Here is a 16,638-nt window from a genome sequence, read left to right on the forward strand (position 1 = left end):
TTTCTTATTGTGTTTTCATAATAAATAAGTGGAAGATTTAAGGAACCTTATCTCTTATCACTTATCAGGGCATTAATCTCATGCCCAACCCCCTCTCTCTAATGCTGTCAACATGCTGGTTAGCTTTTCGACCTGTCAACTAGAGGGGGAGGAGGAAACTACTCAGTTCCTTGCTTTGTGTGTGTGTAGAATGTAGGTGCATTTGTCTGTCGATACTGTGGAGGCTAGAGACAGATCTCCCTTTGCTTTCTGCTTTGTTTTTTCAAGGTAGACTCTTTCCCTGAACTTGGACTGGATCTTACTGATTTAGCTAAACTTGCTGGCCAGCAACCTCTTAAGTATCTCCCTGCCTCTGCCTCCCTAGTGTTCTACTCTGCCAGACTTTCTTCACATGTTTTCTTGATTTGTGTGGAGAAACAGAACCAATAATATATACACATTATATATATATATATATATATATATATATATATATATATATATATATATATATATATAAAATCTCCTGGTATGGTGGCACATGCCTTTAATTCTAGCATTCAGGAGATAGAGGTATTGGATCTCTGTAAGTGCAAGCCTAGCCCAGTCTACATAGCAAGTTCCAGTCTAGCGAAGGCTACATAGTGAGACCTTGCCTCAAATAGATATATACAAATACTTGGGAGATATACAAATACTTGGGAGATAGCTCAGTGGTTAAGGGCACTTCCAGAGGACCTGTGTTCAGTCCCCAGCACCCATCACGTCAGGCAGCCCAGAACCACCTGAAACTCCAATTCTGAGAAATTTGATTCCCTTTTCTTGGTTTCATGAGCACACACACACGTGGCATGTACTCACAGGGATGCATGGTATAATGGGAGGAGGGGCTAGCTCGTCTTAGTGGGAGGTCTCTGTAGGGGAGCCTTTGCAGGCTGTACATCTGGGAAAAGAAGGCTATGGTCAATAGTAACTATATACTGGTCAATTATTTATAATGTAAAGCTCATGTGTACTTGGACTAGGGGAAGGCTTTGCCATCCCTCTGAGCCTCACACATATATTTGCCATCTTCATGGGACTGGGGCATTAGGGTTCTTGACATGGCTGCACTCACACGTAACCACAGATTTTCCATCCGCACCCCAGTTCCAGAAATAACAACTCTGAGACTTTATTATTTATGAATAAATGCCTAGGCCATAAGCTTTGGCTTGTTCCCTGACTAGCTCATAATTTAACTTACCTAATTTATTCTATTCTGTGTGTGCCACAAGAGGAGTTACCGTTCCTCATTTCATGGGCCCATTTTCCTCAGAGTCTGGGGCGAATCTCCCACCTCTCTCTTCATCTCCCTCCACTGGAACTCCCACCTTCTATTTCCTGCATCAGCTAAAAGGCCTTAGGCTCTTTATTGTCTGGAGATGATTCCATACAACATACAAGAGATTCTCTCTACATTCCTCCCTTTAGTCCAATAAAAGGCTTATTCTGTTATAATAAATTATAAACAGTAAGAACAATTACAAAACAATCACAAAAACGATCATGTAAGAATGACATTCACAATGTCTAGTCCATTTATATTTGGCAACTTTGGAGAAAGTACTCTGCTATCTATCCTATCTTGGTGACTTTAGAGTTTTGTACTTAAACCATTTTCTATCACAGTTTGTATTTATCGACCTAAAAAAAAATCTGCTTAGCCTAAAATATCTTGTAAAAAAACTGTTCTTAAATCCTAAACAGCTTAACGTTAATTGTGAGACTATAACTATCTGGTCTTCAACCCCATCAGAGACTTGAGAAGGAAGATATTATCTGAGAATGTAGAAAGTGCAGAATAAAGCAGCTTCCAAAATACAGAAGTGACAGAGGCAGATGGCAGCCTGGACATCTCTGCAATGTTGGAGCATCATCTTCAGCCTTCTGGCCCCAGATACCTGACAGACTTTTTTTTTTTTTGTGAAGCAGGGATTATGTAGGACTTACCTGCCCTGTTTAGGCAAAGCTCAGCAATTGGCTACTTCAGTGTGCTGCTTGTCCACAGCTTAGACAGCATGCTATCGGCAGTTGAAGCAAGGGCAGCCCCTCCCCTCCCCACTGGCTAGCTTGACACTTTTGAAGCAAACTCCATATGGAGGTTCTTCAATGCCCATCAGTTTCTTTGAAGCAGAAGAGGGGTACTGCCAGGAGCTGACATGTCTCACTGCCCAAAAAGTCTGTATTCTGTGGATTTATAGAATACAGGTTTTGAAGACCATCGATCTATAGTATTTCTGAATAGGCAAACTGCTTGTTTCTAGCTATAACTATCTGTTCAATCTGGGACACACATTTCTGTAATCAACTAAACTAGTATCTAATACGACTATGAGTTTGATTGAATGACTATTAGCTTGCATTTTTAAAGTATCCTAAACAGTTTGTAATAGCAGCTTTCAAAAGGACTAGAACTTCACTGTTGGAGGTTGGTCTAATGCTAATTACTCGCCCTGAAGATCTGGTTACTGCCCATCAGACACACCCATCCTTGTTTGTGTAAATCTGCCTAAGACATACCTGATTGGTTGATTCAACAGCCTATACCTGGGCAGGGCAGAATGGGGTGGGCGTGGCCTGGGTTCCCAGGCTTTTGAGGAGAATCTTTGGAAACAGACGGAGAGGAAGAGAGGAGGAAGGAGGATGCCATCGGGTTAGTGTGGAGAAAAAAACATGTGGGTGAGGAGAAAGGGCTCCAGTAATGGCCTGGAAAGGCTCAGATGAAGAACAGAAGCAAGTACCATGAGATTATGTATGGAAGGTAGACCAGATGAGGATTAAGGTGAATGGCATTGGATGCGGGTTGGGAGATGGATGGTGAGGTTATTGAGACAGTGTAGGTGAACTATCTGCCCGGCCCAAGGTAAATCAGGCAATTATTAAATCTAACAGGTGTCTGTGTCTCATTATTTGTGATAGCAGCTTAGATAGTACCGCCTCAATAATCATAGAGCTAATAATAAACAACTATAGCCCAACAGCAATTTTTCAATTTACTGCAACACTTCACATTGCATTGTTGAATGAGTTGAATAGGTACAATACAGTATAAAAGAGTTGAAACCTATATGCAATATGTGTGTCAAAAATAACCTTAAATTTACATCAATACACAAAGATCTACGCCAATTTAAGATTTTTGGCTGTGGAAAAGTATACACAAAAGACAGGAAATGATGTCAAAGTCAAATTTCACCAGAGGATACCAGAGTGTAATCAGACTTCAAAAACCTAAGTGTCAAATAATAACACTAACACTGAGAATCTAGGTTTGTAGCTCATGTGGGAAGTTCTGGTCTGTCGTGTGTGAGGGAGAGGGTTTGATTCCCTTTACCACAAAAAACAAAACAAAACAAAACAAAACAAAACAAAACAAGCAAAAACATTGAAGGTCTGAAATTCTCATCAGAGTTAGGCCATTTACCGTTTTTTATTTGGGAAGGCTCAAGCATGTGGATGTGTTCGTGCACATTTGTTGACTTCAGTGCCTCGGGAGCTCTCTAGTGAGGGTGTTTTAAAATGAGAAAACGGGGGACTGGAGAGCTGGCTCAGCATCCAGAACACATACTGCTCTTGCAGAAGACCTGAGTTTGGTCCTCAGCACCCACATTGCGGGGGCGGGGTGGGGAAGGGCACTCACGACCACTCCAGCTTCAGCTCAGGGGACTTACCAGCCTCTTCTAGCCTCTGTGGACACTGAACTCATGCACTCCCTACACACACACACACGGACACAGTTAAAGAGTAAAAATAAGACTCAGGGTATCCTCGTGCATGCCTTAAATTCCAGCACTGGAGAGGCAGAAGCAGGCTGAGGTGACTCTGTGAGTTCAAGACCAAGGCTGCTCTAGATATTGCAGTCCAGGCCAGCTAGGGCTATGTAGTGAGACCCTGTCCCAAAAACCTAAAGTAAGTTAGTGGTGGCGCATGCCTTTAGTCCCAGCACTCTGGAGGCAGAGGGAGGCAGATCTCTGAGTTCCAGGCCAGCCTGGTCTATAGAGAGAGAGTTCCAGAACAGCCAGGGCTACACAGAGAAGCCCTGTGTCAAAAACAAACAAAAAAATAGAGAACAACCAAAATCAGTAAGTAAAATATAAACATACATGTAAAACAAGATAACTCACATGTATAATAGCTATCATTGTTCAAAAACTAGAGGAACAGCAGAAACTACTTCCTTTGTAACCGGGGTGACAACCTGAGCAGCGGGACCTTGCATCCAGATGGAAGAGTCATGAAGGTTAGAAAACAGCAATAGGCCAAGAATGGACAGGCCAGCCAGGACTTGGGAACTGCAGGATCCAAGGTTCACAAAGACTAAAGTCCAATAAAAGGGAAGCCAGCTGTGGCAGGAGACTTGATGAGATCTGCCCCAGGAACAACACACTTTCCTTTTTTACTCAGCCCTGCTTTGCCAGGCTGGGCCTCTGCCTACCCCAGGGCCTGCCATGGATTTGGAGCCTGAGAGAGAGTAGTATGCTTTACTTCAGACAGATAATGGGAGTTTCATTTTTCCAGGATTTCCTCTCTTAGTGGTGCTAAGTCTGGATTTATCGGTAACCAGCCTCAAACAATGGTATTAAAGAGTAACTCCTGTTTTACCAGACTCTCAGGCAGTTTTCTAATTATTTCATTCAAAACATTAGGTACATATAGACTCATCTGGTGGAGGTTACAAAAAACACTGGTGCCAATGCCCTACGCTAATTAAACTCTTCAGTTGGTCTGAGGCCCAAGCACTAATATGTTTTAAAATTCTTCCAGGTGATTCTAGTAGTTAGTAGTCACAGAGTTGGAACCACTGGTTTACAACATTTGGAAAAGTTTTAATCAACTAATTTGTTTGTTTTTGAGACATGATCTCAGGTAGCCTAGGCTAGCTCTGAACTTGTGATCCTCCTAGATCCTCCTAAGTGCTGGGGTTACAGGCATGCACCCTCATGCCTGGCTTAGTCAATTTTAAACAGGATTGTTTAATGTGATTCTTTAATAAATAATGCAATTATTTTCAGGACATACTGTCTTCATACAAGTTTCTCATACAAGTTACTTTCATACAAGTTACTCATCTTTGCTGAGGAAAGTCCACATAATCCTGGATTCAACAATAAATCTGCAGTTGATTTATTTTTCTAAGTTCCTGTTGAATTTCTCATTGTTGCTACCTTTGTCTAAATCACACCATAAAGATTTCGCAGCGCAGTCACAACCACTAATGTTGGGGCAGGCCATCAGGTACTGAGCTTGTGGGAAAAGATTCCAGCACATCTTGTTGTCATGAGACTTGTTGGTCTGTGGAAATTCACCAATGAAATCAGTGTGGCCTTTGCAATGACTAGAGCTCCTTCCTGTTTTTGGAGACCTCAGTTTCACTTGAGCAAAAGGTTAAAAGTGTTACATCCTTTGTGGTATCCTAGGCTTCTTAAACCCCCCCCCCCAAAAAAAAAGAAAAAAACCATTTACTTTCTATCTGTGTGCCTGTACACCACACACATGCAGGAGCCTACAGAGGTCAGAGGCCCAAACACAGATGGTTGTGAGCTGCCCTGGGGGTGCTGGGAACTGAACCAGGTCCTCAGGAAGAGTAGCCAGTACTCTTGACCTGCTAACCATCTCTCTCTCCAGCCCCTTAGACATTATTATTATTATTATAGATTGCTTTAAAGGCATTCAAAAAGACAGGAGAGGGAGAAGACATTGCTATACAAAATTGGGAGCCTGACAGTGTAATTAAAGGTCAGGAATTCAACTACTAGAGACTAAAATTTTTCCAATATCACACAGCAGGACAGACCCGAAGATGGGTCTAGAACTAGAAGCTTTATCTCCGAAATCCTTTCTGATTAAGACAACCACCTGGCCATTTTACTATCTCTGAGTGAGATCCCTTTCACTTCATGAACCGACTTCCTGCAGGCAGGCTTCCCAGACCTCCCCGGACTTTTTCTTCGCTAGCCCTTCTAATCTGGTGTATTTTCTGTTGATACAACTCATCTCCACGGACGTGCAGTAATTTGACTGTTGGTGTCCAGGTTCTAAGAGGAAACACCGACAGGGCTGCACTTCTGAGTTTGGGAGGAAATGTACCTCGGAGAAGAAAAGTCAGGTGGATTCGAGGACTTGACCAGGCTTTTCTAGAAGCTAATAGAAGGAAGAAAGGACCAGCTTTCCCGACAAGGAAAGACAGAGAAATGGCTGCACAGAGGGCAACCAACCAGTCCAGCCAGACTGAGTCAGGCTCCGGGTCCGCCCGAGGACACAGCCGTTAGGAAAGGAGAGTGGGAGGAGGGAGCAGGCCGGGCTGAAAGAAGAAAGGGCTTGAGACGCAGGCGGGGAGGGACAGAACCAGAAGCTCGTGGGCGGGGCCAGGGCGGGACCTAGGGCGGGCATTTGGAGAACTACAGCGGGAGGCGGAGTCGGCGGGTCGGGGAAGGCGCCTGGGGGCGGAGCCTGGAGGGGACCCGGGACAAACTGCGGGAGGCGGAGTCGGCGGGTCGGAGGAGGAGCCTGAGCGGAGGCGGAGCCTAAGGGAGCGGGGAGAAACCTGGGCGGGGGCGGAGTCTAGGAGAGCCGGGATTAAACTATAGGAGGTGGGGTCTCAGGGTAGGGGCGGAGCCTGGGCAGGGTAGCTGCAAGGGGGAGGGGGAAAGGCCTCCAGGGCCGCGGTCGTCCAGGCGTGTTCTCCGCCGGCCGGTCAGGCCCCCGGTCATCCTCGCCCTGCTCCTCCGTGCCGTGGATCCTCGCCTCTCCCCGGGGCGCGGACGCTGGTGGTCGCGGTGGAGGAGGACGCCGGCCTCGCTCCCCGGCGGGCCGTGCCCGGGCCGGGGGACCGCCGCCTCCCAGCGCGCGTGGGGCCGGCATGGAGCTCTTCCAAGCCAAGGACCACTACATCCTGCAGCAGGGCGAGCGCGCGCTCTGGTGCAGCCGGCGCGACGGCGGCCTGCAGCTCCGACCCGGTGAGGCGCGCGGCACCGGCTGGGTGGGGCGCGGGGGGGCGCGGCCCGGCCCCTCCGGAGCCGACGGGGAGGCCGGGCGGGCCGCTTAGGGGAGTCGGCACCGGTCCTGAGGGGGGCGGCCGCCGCCCGGCGCGCACTCCTGCCTCTGCGCGGCGGGAAAGGCCGGGCACCCCGTTTAGTGCACCTCCTCCGGTGTTCGGGGCCTGGGGAGCAGGGAGCGGGTCCCATGAAGCCCCCCGCAGACCTCCACCTGCAGTGGCTTCCCACGGTCCAGCGCGCGCGGGAAGTTCTGGGTTCGAATTCCATCCAGTTCAGTGGCCCCGTCGGCGGGACACTCCCTGTTGACATCCTGAGTTGTGCCCGGTCCCTTATTAAAGAGTGGCTTCAGGAGGGTTACCTCACAGCCCTGGACAGAAAGCTCTTGGATGACGGACTTGCCATTTTCGAGAAGAAGTTGTGTTGGCTGTCCCATACTCGGTTAGGAGAGGTCAGTCTCTAGCTGCAAGTTTGTTTTTAGGACACTTTGTTTGCAGTTGGGTTAAGCAGCAGCTCCTGTCCTCAGACAGCTGCCGTCTAGTTACCACTCTGAAGAGTCTGGCTGACTTCTACTTTGTTCGCCAGTTCTTTTTCTTAACCACTCAAGATGTTTTTACGTTAGGAAAAGTGAGACTGGAACATTTGTGAGAGCCACCGCATTGGACTTTTACCTGTATTCCGGGAGCGAAGCTAGTACAACAGCTTCAAAGGAGTCTTGTTACCACTTACGGGATGGTTTCCTAGGTCCTTTAGTGACCTAGTCCCAATCCTGCTGCCTGCAGGAAGTAGGGTCGGGGTCTTCCTTTTCAGGTGAGTTGTGAAAGCGTTGTGAAGTCCCAGAGAGCGGAGTTGGAACACGCACTCATACAGAAGAGCCGTTCGGTGACCTCCAGGAACACTTTAGGCAGAGTCCGCTGTGTCCTCACGAAGGCCTGCTAAATTAAATGCTCCTCCAGAGTGGCGAAGGAGAACTCGTTTTCTCCTCCAGAAATAGGAGTCTGGTTGTATTTTCTCGCCACTGTGTTTTATTTCCTCTTTTCAGAATGGAGACACTCCTGTTCTACAATAGGGCTCTTGGTGACATTGGGATAGTTGATGCATGTAGGCTAATTTTGGCAAGTCTCTCGTTTTCTTCTTTATCCCAGTTTGACTAATTTCCTAGCCTGACACCCGCCTGAAGTTTAGAGCAGGGAGAATTAGGCTCTAACATTCCCAAGGGCCACATTCCTGGGAGCTGGAATGCATAAATGGATGGAACTTGAAGTTCCTATCAACTCATCAGACAGGACTTTTTTTTTACAAGTCAGTTTTCTCTACCAGACTTAACCCGGGCCTTTTTTGGAATAAACCTTGTGATTTGGGTTGCTCTTTGTCCAAAGTCCATATCAGAAAGCAAACATAAAACTTTTCCTTATGATAAAAACTTTGTTGGCCGGCAATTGGGACACACACCTTTGGTCCCAGCATTGGGGAGGCAGAGGCAGGTGGATCTCTGAATTAGAAGCCGGCCTGGTCTGCAGAGAGAGAGTTTCAGGATAGCTAGAATTACACAAAGAAACCCTGTCTTGAAAAACTTAAAAAAAAGTTTGTTATAGCCCTTGAAATTTATTTTATCTCATTTCTTGATACATAGCCTATTTTATTACCCACAAACCAAAAATCTAGAGGAAGGCAGAGGCCATCATATCCCAGAATTAGTAGGCTGTTGTGAGGCTTGGATGTTCATGTTGAGCGCATGGAGCATCTTTGTAGTTGTTAAATAGTTTATTCAAGATTCTAAGTACAGCTACTTTACTAATAACATTTAACTGTCTTGAATGCTCTTTACACCTTTTTTATCTATACAGGGTTATTTCAAATTCTCATTATTCTATTGAACATTCTCTTCTCTGTTTTTATGGCCAGTTTTGCTGTTGTTTGAAGTGGCAGCCATTAAAATCTTTAGTTTTTTTTTTTTTTTCTTGGTTATTCAACAACTGAACAGACTACTGGCTAAGTTTGTTTTTTTTGTTTGCTTGTTTTTATCACAGGTGGTATTATAGGACCAAACAGTGTTGGAAATTGTGATTTTTTTTACATGTGGCCACCGAACAACCAGAAACAGGAAGTTTTTTTTTTTATATATAATGATATTTAGGGTTAAAAATGACTATTCCCATAGCTTGGAATAACTGTTACTCTCAGTCCCTGTCCTGCCTAGTTCATTGTGTGAGACTCATTTAAAGCCATCCATCCTGTGCTCGTCTGCCCTCACTCATGGGGCAGAGTATTGGCCACACTTACTTTGTTTCTAGACATTTCCTGAACTTTGTATATACTGCAATTATAACCCTCCCTTTATACATTATGTGACAATAGTTTGCCTAGTTTGCCTGTGTCTTCTCCAGTAGACACTATTTTCTCAATACAAGGCCTTGCTGTACTACTCTTGGTATCTCTGGGCTAAGAGTGTTTATAATACAGAACGTGCTTTATGATTGAGTTAACCTGAATGAAATATAACTCCAAGTTACCTCACACTTAAAATGCTGCTGTAAAAAAAAAAAAAAAGATTATTTCTTATGTTTAGTATTCATTTTAGGCCCCATTTTGATGTATCCTCCCTCCCCATCTTGCTATGTAGGCTAACCTAGAGCTCACTGTGTAGTTGGTCTCAAACTCACCCGTCTTTGCTTCTGCCTTCTCCTGACTTTTGGGCTTACAGCTGTGACCCATGATTACCTAATTGAGTCACTGTCTTTTTAAAGGATTTAAAGGGTTACCACATCCAATCCCAGCACTCAGGAGTCAGAGGCAGGTGGATCTTTGAATTTGAGGAGGCCAGCCTGGTCTACATCCTGAGTTCTGGGACAGCCAGAGACCCTATCTCAACAAACAAACAAACAAACAAACAAACAAACAAACCAACAAACAAACCAATAAAGGAAGATTTACTTAATTTGGTGGAAAATCTCCTATTCGTTGAGAAATGTGAGAACTCACAATTGTAATTTTTTTTTTTTTTTTTTTTTTGGTGTGATACAGCATCATTTTTTTTTCCTTTATTTTTTTCTGTGTGTCTGTGTGTGATAAGATTCCTTATTTTTTCACACTGTTTAAATTTTTCAGTTTTTTTCTAGCTAAAAAAAAAAAAGAGTATAAATACTTGTGTGTTTTTATTTTGTTAACAGTAGTGAGCAATTCTGTATTTTTGTGAATTGTTGCTTTTTATTTGTTTCTTAGATGCTTACCACAATTGTTAAGTTAATGGCCACCAGAAAAGAGCATTTAGGTTGTTTTAACTTCTCCCAGGAAAGTGATGGAGTGCTGTGTAAATGCTCAGTACTCTCTAAGAGTAGAATTTAACTGACACCAAGGCTATCGCTTAATTGAAAGGAAACCAGGAGAAGGGAGGAAGAGGGTGTGAAGAAGGGGGAAAGTAACAGGACATGTGGGACATCAAGGTAGAAAAGAGATTGTGGGAAGAGGGTAAAGGGTACCAGGGAAGACCAGGGGCATGGAGGAGATGAGGGAGGAGGAGAACCCACAGGATCAAGTATGCTTGAAAATGCTGCTTAAAAAACCCTAATACTGTGTGTTAATTTTACATATTTAAAGGATTGTAGCTTAAGAAATTACAGAAGGATATAATACAGTCTACTTTGGGGAGTGGTTATTCAGTCTTCTCCATCTCAAAATTGCTTCCATTCTTTTGGCTTTGTGTGATGAGCAATGTTATGTAATTTATTTCTATGTGTTACCTCATTCTATTCTGAGACAAATGACCACGAAAGATCTCAAAGCACCCGCTATATTTATAAGCATATAGTCCATATATTAGCAAAGTATTTTTTGAGACAGGGTTTTTCTGTGTAGCGCTGGCTGTTCTGGACTTGCTTTGTAGCCCAGGCTGGCCTCAAACTCACAGAGATCGGTCTGCGTTTGTCTTCCCGAGTGCACCCGGGCCAGGCTCAGCAAAGTGGAATTTTAAATGATGACAGTAGTACACATTTCTTTTTCTTCTTCTTTTGAGGGGATACTGTCGGAAGTCATACAGAGTTTTCTCGCTCTTCTTACAGTTTTGACAATCAAATTATTGTTTTTTCTTTCTTTTTTTGGGAGGAGTTGAGGGAAGGGGCATACATGCTGCTTTGTACTTGTGGAGGTCAGAGGACAGCGTGTGGTCCCATCTATTGTGTGGATCTTAGGGATGGAATTCAGGTTGTCAGGCTTAGGGGAAATCACCTTCACCATCTTGCCAGCCTGAGACATTACTATGGAATTGAAATTCACATGCAACCCATATCTCTTGAGGAATGTTGTGTGAAACTGTATTTAGTTTATTTACTATTCTGTGTTCTGTTATTTTACTTTAAAAAGCAAACAACTTTTTTTTTTTTGAGACGGGATCTTATTTAGCTCAGGCTGGCCCTGAATCCCCAATCTCTTGCTTCAGCTTCTTGAGTCCCAGGATCACAGGCACAAACCACCTGGCTCCCTGACCATTTTTATTAAGTTATAACCAGGTTTACTCATGTCTTTGGTCTTTAATTTCTTTGAAAAAAGTACCACTTTTATATTTTGTACTTCCCCCCCTGTACTGTAGCAAATGGGCTCTTCCATTTAGTTTGTCACCTGCATCTCTACCCAAGACTAATACCAGCTTACAAGAACAGCTTTTACTTGTGGGCTGTTTCCTGAGCCAGACAGTATTCTCACTGTCTCTCTCTATTATTCCATTTCTTTCCACAGTAAAACTCCAGAGGATAGTTTCATTATTCGTCTTCTCTTACAGATGAAGTTGAAGCATAGAGGAATAATTTGTCCAAATTCTTGGAGAAAGCAGGAGAACCAAGGCTTCTGCTCCAGTGTATGCCTTAAAGCCACAGCCTTCAGTACTGACAATGTTGTTTTATAAATATCCCTACCTTGTTGGCTACAGGGTTGTAAGATTTATGTTTTATGGGCATCTAGAGCTCTGTAATGCAGCTTATGGGAGAATAAGAAGCCCTCGCATGTCAGAGCAGCACCCTAAGGAAAGGTCATTTCGGGCTGCGTGGCCTGATGGTGGGGGCTCCCCATTTGTTTTTGTTCCTGTGCCTGCTTTGCCTCATTTCCTGCAAAATTAGTTTATGTAGCTGTAAGAAACTCCATGATATTCTTATTTAATAGACTCGCAAATAGTCTTTGAAGCCCGTCTCAGTTTTTCAGGTCTCTCTTTGTGTTTTTTTAGCACACCTGTAGAAGGGGGTAGATCATGAGGCGGATACGGATATGTACTGGATGGGCACTGTTTCCCTCAGTGATAGCAACCTGAAACCTCTGTCAGTCTAGCTTTGCAAGAATCCGAGATCCAGTTTCAGGGCAACCTTTCAAAGTACACAGGGCAGAGACAGAATGGAAGAGGTAAAAAACAAAAACAAACAAACAAAAAAAACCAAACCAACAAAAAAACCAAAACCTTTAAGGCAATTGCCTTTAAAAATGGGAGGAAGTTTTGTTTTTAATGCCTGATTCCTAGATACTTGGGTTCTGGCTAGGTCAGAAAGGAGAGTACCATCAAGCCAGCACATAGAGGAAGGAGTGGCATAGGGTAAAAAGATGGATAGAGGGTAGAGCTGCCAGGTGCCAGACCTCCGAAACCTCCTGTGACCTCTGTGGGGTTTTTCAGGAACCTGGCTGCTCTAGTGCTTTCCAGGGTATCTGTATCTTGGGACCTCCCAGCTAGCACAGCTCTGGATGGAGGAAGAATACTTTTGTCTCTAGACTTCTAGTGTTTGCCCTTCATAAGGTCATCTGCCAGTGTTGTGTTGAAGTAATTACCGGCTCTGTTCACCTTGTGTAGTTTGAGCATCGAAGGGCTTGTCCGGAGGATTAGATAGAGACTAGGAGGGCCAAAGATTAGAACATTCTAGAACATCGCCTTTGATTCTGTGACGTTTTATTCAGTCAGGGGATCAGTCTAGCTTGTAAACTTGTGAAGTTCAGTAGATCTGTTTTCTTTTTAAATGAAAATAAGTGGGACACAAGACATCTTTATTCTCCCCCGACTTGGCCCTTCTGCCAGAAAGGTTGTTGCTGCTAATTCTGATCCTTGGACTTTGTGATGGAGTAGGCTCATGTCTTTGCACACAGATACTAGACTGTTGGAGAAATCAAACCAGCTCACCCGCGCTGTTGATTCAGTATGTTCTCGTTTTGGTGTGGCTTTGTGGGGATGTAAATGTATTAGGTCTTTACAAACTGTGTTGCTCTCTCTGTGTGTCTTTGCTATAGCCTGTCCTATCCCTGTTTGGACGTTTTAAAACATCACTCTTTAAGGTCTACCCTTGCATCTGCAAGTCTGAGAGGTAACAGTGATATCACAGAGCGTTCGATAAATCATGACTTGTTAGCCGACCTCGGTCACAGTCATCGAGTGTCAGCTGAGAACAACAGAGCAAAGTCGAAATGTCGCTGCTTCTGGCTGGTGGTGACATATAAGTAGTCATGTGTAGATAGTGTTTTGTTATTTTTTTTTCTTAAATTTTCTTTTGAGACAGGGTAAATAGTATTTTAAAAGTGAGGCTAATAGGATGAGAGCCTGCTATAGAGGGTCCTCTGAAAGGCTCCACCCAACAGGGGATCAAAGCAGGCGCTGAGACACACAGCCAAACTTTGGACAGAGCACAGGGAGTCTGATGGAAGAAGGGGGAGTTAGAAGGGCATGCAGAGGACAGGAGCCCTACAAGGAGACTAACAAAGCTAAAATATCTGAGCCCAGGTGGTCCTACAGAGACTAATGCACCAACCAAGGACCACGAATTGAGAGGATCTTGATCCCCTGCTCAGATGTAGCCCGTAGGCAGCTCAGTCTCCATGTGGGTTCTTGAGAAAAGCGAACAGGGGCTGCCTCTGTCATGAACTCGATTGCCTGTTCTTTTATCACCTGCCCCGGCAATGCAGCCTTGCCAGGCTAAAGAAGAAGAGGATCCAGGCAGTACTGATGAGACTTGATAAGCTATGGGCAGATGACAGCGGAGGGGAACTCCCACTTTCAGTGGACTAGGAGAAGGGATAAGGGGGAAGACGGAAGGGAGTTGGGACTGGGAGGAGTTGATGGAGGGGGCTTTAATCAGGATATATAATGAAAAATTGTAAAAAATGAAAAAAGAAAACAAAAAGTGAGGCTAAACATTGGGCACCCAGTGTTACAGTACTCAAAACACACTGGCAGTGCCTTAGTTCAGGTGCGTGTGCTGTAGGATGACTCAATTTGCAAATGTTGAGAGACCCTCACAGAATTGCTTCCATTCATTAAAAAAAAAAAAAAAAAAAATCTAGTCTTTTTGGTAAAGCTAGTTGAGAAACAGGTGGATTTTAGGTCAGTGTTCCTGTGGAATGTTTTCTTTTAAATTATTTTTCACATGCCTTCAACCTAGAATTTGGGAGGTAGAGGCAGGAGGGTTAGAAATTTAAGGTTATCTTCAGCTACATGAAACCCTGTCTGAAAACATCAACACATGGGGGAGGAGTAGAGGGGTAATATGATCAAAATACATTTCTATTAAATTCTCAAAGAATTAATAAAAATTACGTTGAAATGGGTATGGTAGGCAGATCTCTGTGAGTTCCAGGCCAGCCAGAGCTGCATAATGAGATCCTGTCTTTTATACAAACACATACACGTATGTGTGAGATAAAAAACAAAACAAAACATGTTTTAGGTTCAGGTTCTGTCAAATTTACTTTTGCATTTCCTTAACTTGAGATATACTTGTTTGTTTAAGGAATCCCTTTTGTTGTTGTTGTTGTTGTTGGAGACAGGATTTTTCTGTGTAGCCTTAGCAGTCCTGGACTTGTTTTATAGACCAGGCTGGCCTCAAACTCACAGAGATCCACCTGCCTCTGCCTCCCAGAGGGCTGGGATCACAGGTGTGTGTCACCGCACCGGGGTAGGATTTCATTCTTTTCAAACATCTTTTCCCTTTCTTTAATTAATACTGAGCTTTAAATTTCATAATTTATGCAATGTTACTATATCTCCTTAGATAGTTACAATGTCTGACTGTAACATTAAACTTTTTTTGTGCATGTGAGTATAAGATTCCTGATGATTTACATCATAAAACATTACTTTTATGCCAGATACCAACATTCTTCTCCCTGCCCTGAGCTCAAGGTGCCTGTCTGCCAGGAAGGCTGTGGTGGGCGTGCTGAAGAGTTTCTAAGGACGGTGGTATGCTAGCATGCCTTCTCAGACTCATTTCTGGAGCTGTGGTGTTTATTCCCCTTGGAACTTTCAGTATTCTCATTTATTGAAGAACTGGTCTTTTATTTAATTTAGCATTATATTTCTTTTGTCTTCTGAATTACATCGTGATGTCATTTAGGCTTTCAGAAAAAGTGTTGATTAGGGGCTAGAAGTGTATGTGTCTCAGTTGGCAGAATTCATGCCTAGCATGCACAAAACTCTGGGTTCTGTCCTCAGGACTGCATAAAACCTAGTATAAAAGGATGGTGTAAACCTGTAAGCCCAGAACTTGGGAGGTGGAGGCAGGAGGATGGGGAATTCAGCGACATCCTCTCCTACCTAGGGGGTTTGAGGCTAGTCTGGGTGACATGAGAACCCGTTTCAAAATAAACAAGACCAAGTATTGACTGGAGGCTGGCTACTCCGTTCGTACCGAAGTAGAAGGATAACAGACTAGTGTAGCAGGCTTCGTGGTCCAGTGGAGGAGACACACCGGGCGTCTAGAGACAGATGCTGGCATAGAGCCCTAACACGAAGTTACGTGCAAGATTTGATCTGGGTCTCTTTGAGATAGGGTCTCATAAGCCCTAGCTGTCCTCAAACTCAGTAAGTAGCAGAAGAGAAGCTTGACTTTCTGATCCTCTTTCCTCTACCTTCCCAGTGGTAGGGTTAATGCAAAATGGAGTGCTGGGAAGGAATGCCTGTCTGATTAATCTGAGTCTTGAGGTTTGAGGTCTTAGTGGTTCCTGCCCCCTCCCCTGTGAAAATTTGTTTTCTTTCTAATAAAACAGGAAGAAAGGTGTTCTTTGGTTTAACTCTGAAATTCCTTCAGCTATAAATAGCCAGTGATCACATCACCTTTGAAAAGTGGAAAGGCCTCTAGAAGGCACCATGAGCAGTGGGGATTTTACCTTATCAAAAATAATACCTTTTTTTTTTTTTTTTTTTTGTCATAGGCTCTCTTTACGTAGCCCTGACTGTCCTGAAACTTCCTATGTAGACCAGGCTGGTCTTTGACTCATAGAAATTTGCCTCCCAAGTGCTGAGGATAAAGGGATGTGCTACCATGTATAGTTGAAATAATGTACATTTTATGTATGTGCTTTTTATGTACATTTCCTTCATTCGGGATATCAAAGAGGACATGGGTGCTTAAGAGAACAAATAGGATGTACCTGCTCAGACTGTAAGATAGGGTACCATTTTCCTCTGCTTCTCTACTCTTTGGTGTGTGGTGTTTTGTTTTTGTTTGTTTTTATGTCAAAGTAGTTCTTCAACTGACACCAGGTGAAACAGTGAATCGAAGACAATAATGGTGGTTTTGAAGGTGTACTTTTTTCTTAGGGCCCACGGTGGTATACATTCACATGCAAGATATGCAGGAGTAAATTAGTTAAAAAAAAAGTTTTCAGG

The 16,638-nt window shown here is 43.9% G+C and overlaps 1 protein-coding gene across 3 annotated transcripts in view; it reads left to right on the top strand.

Annotated features, from left to right (window-relative positions):
• The first annotated feature begins 6,645 nt into the window (after nucleotides 1-6,645).
• The window catches only part of Inpp5f (inositol polyphosphate-5-phosphatase F), an 87,038-nt gene continuing 77,045 nt past the window's right edge, over nucleotides 6,646-16,638 (top strand). For 2 of the 3 annotated variants that reach the window (XM_055608808.1, XM_055608812.1), the window contains exon 1: nucleotides 6,801-6,977. In XM_055608808.1, coding sequence (XP_055464783.1) covers nucleotides 6,881-6,977 — 97 coding nt within the window. In that variant the 5' untranslated portion in view covers nucleotides 6,801-6,880. Of the gene's footprint in view, nucleotides 6,978-16,638 lie in introns of all 3 variants that reach the window. The other variant, XM_055608809.1, reaches the window with a different exon arrangement.

Source organism: Psammomys obesus, unplaced genomic scaffold (assembly GCF_907164565.1).
Source record: "Psammomys obesus unplaced genomic scaffold, mPsaObe1.curated_primary_1811, whole genome shotgun sequence".
Taxonomy (NCBI): domain Eukaryota; kingdom Metazoa; phylum Chordata; class Mammalia; order Rodentia; family Muridae; genus Psammomys; species Psammomys obesus.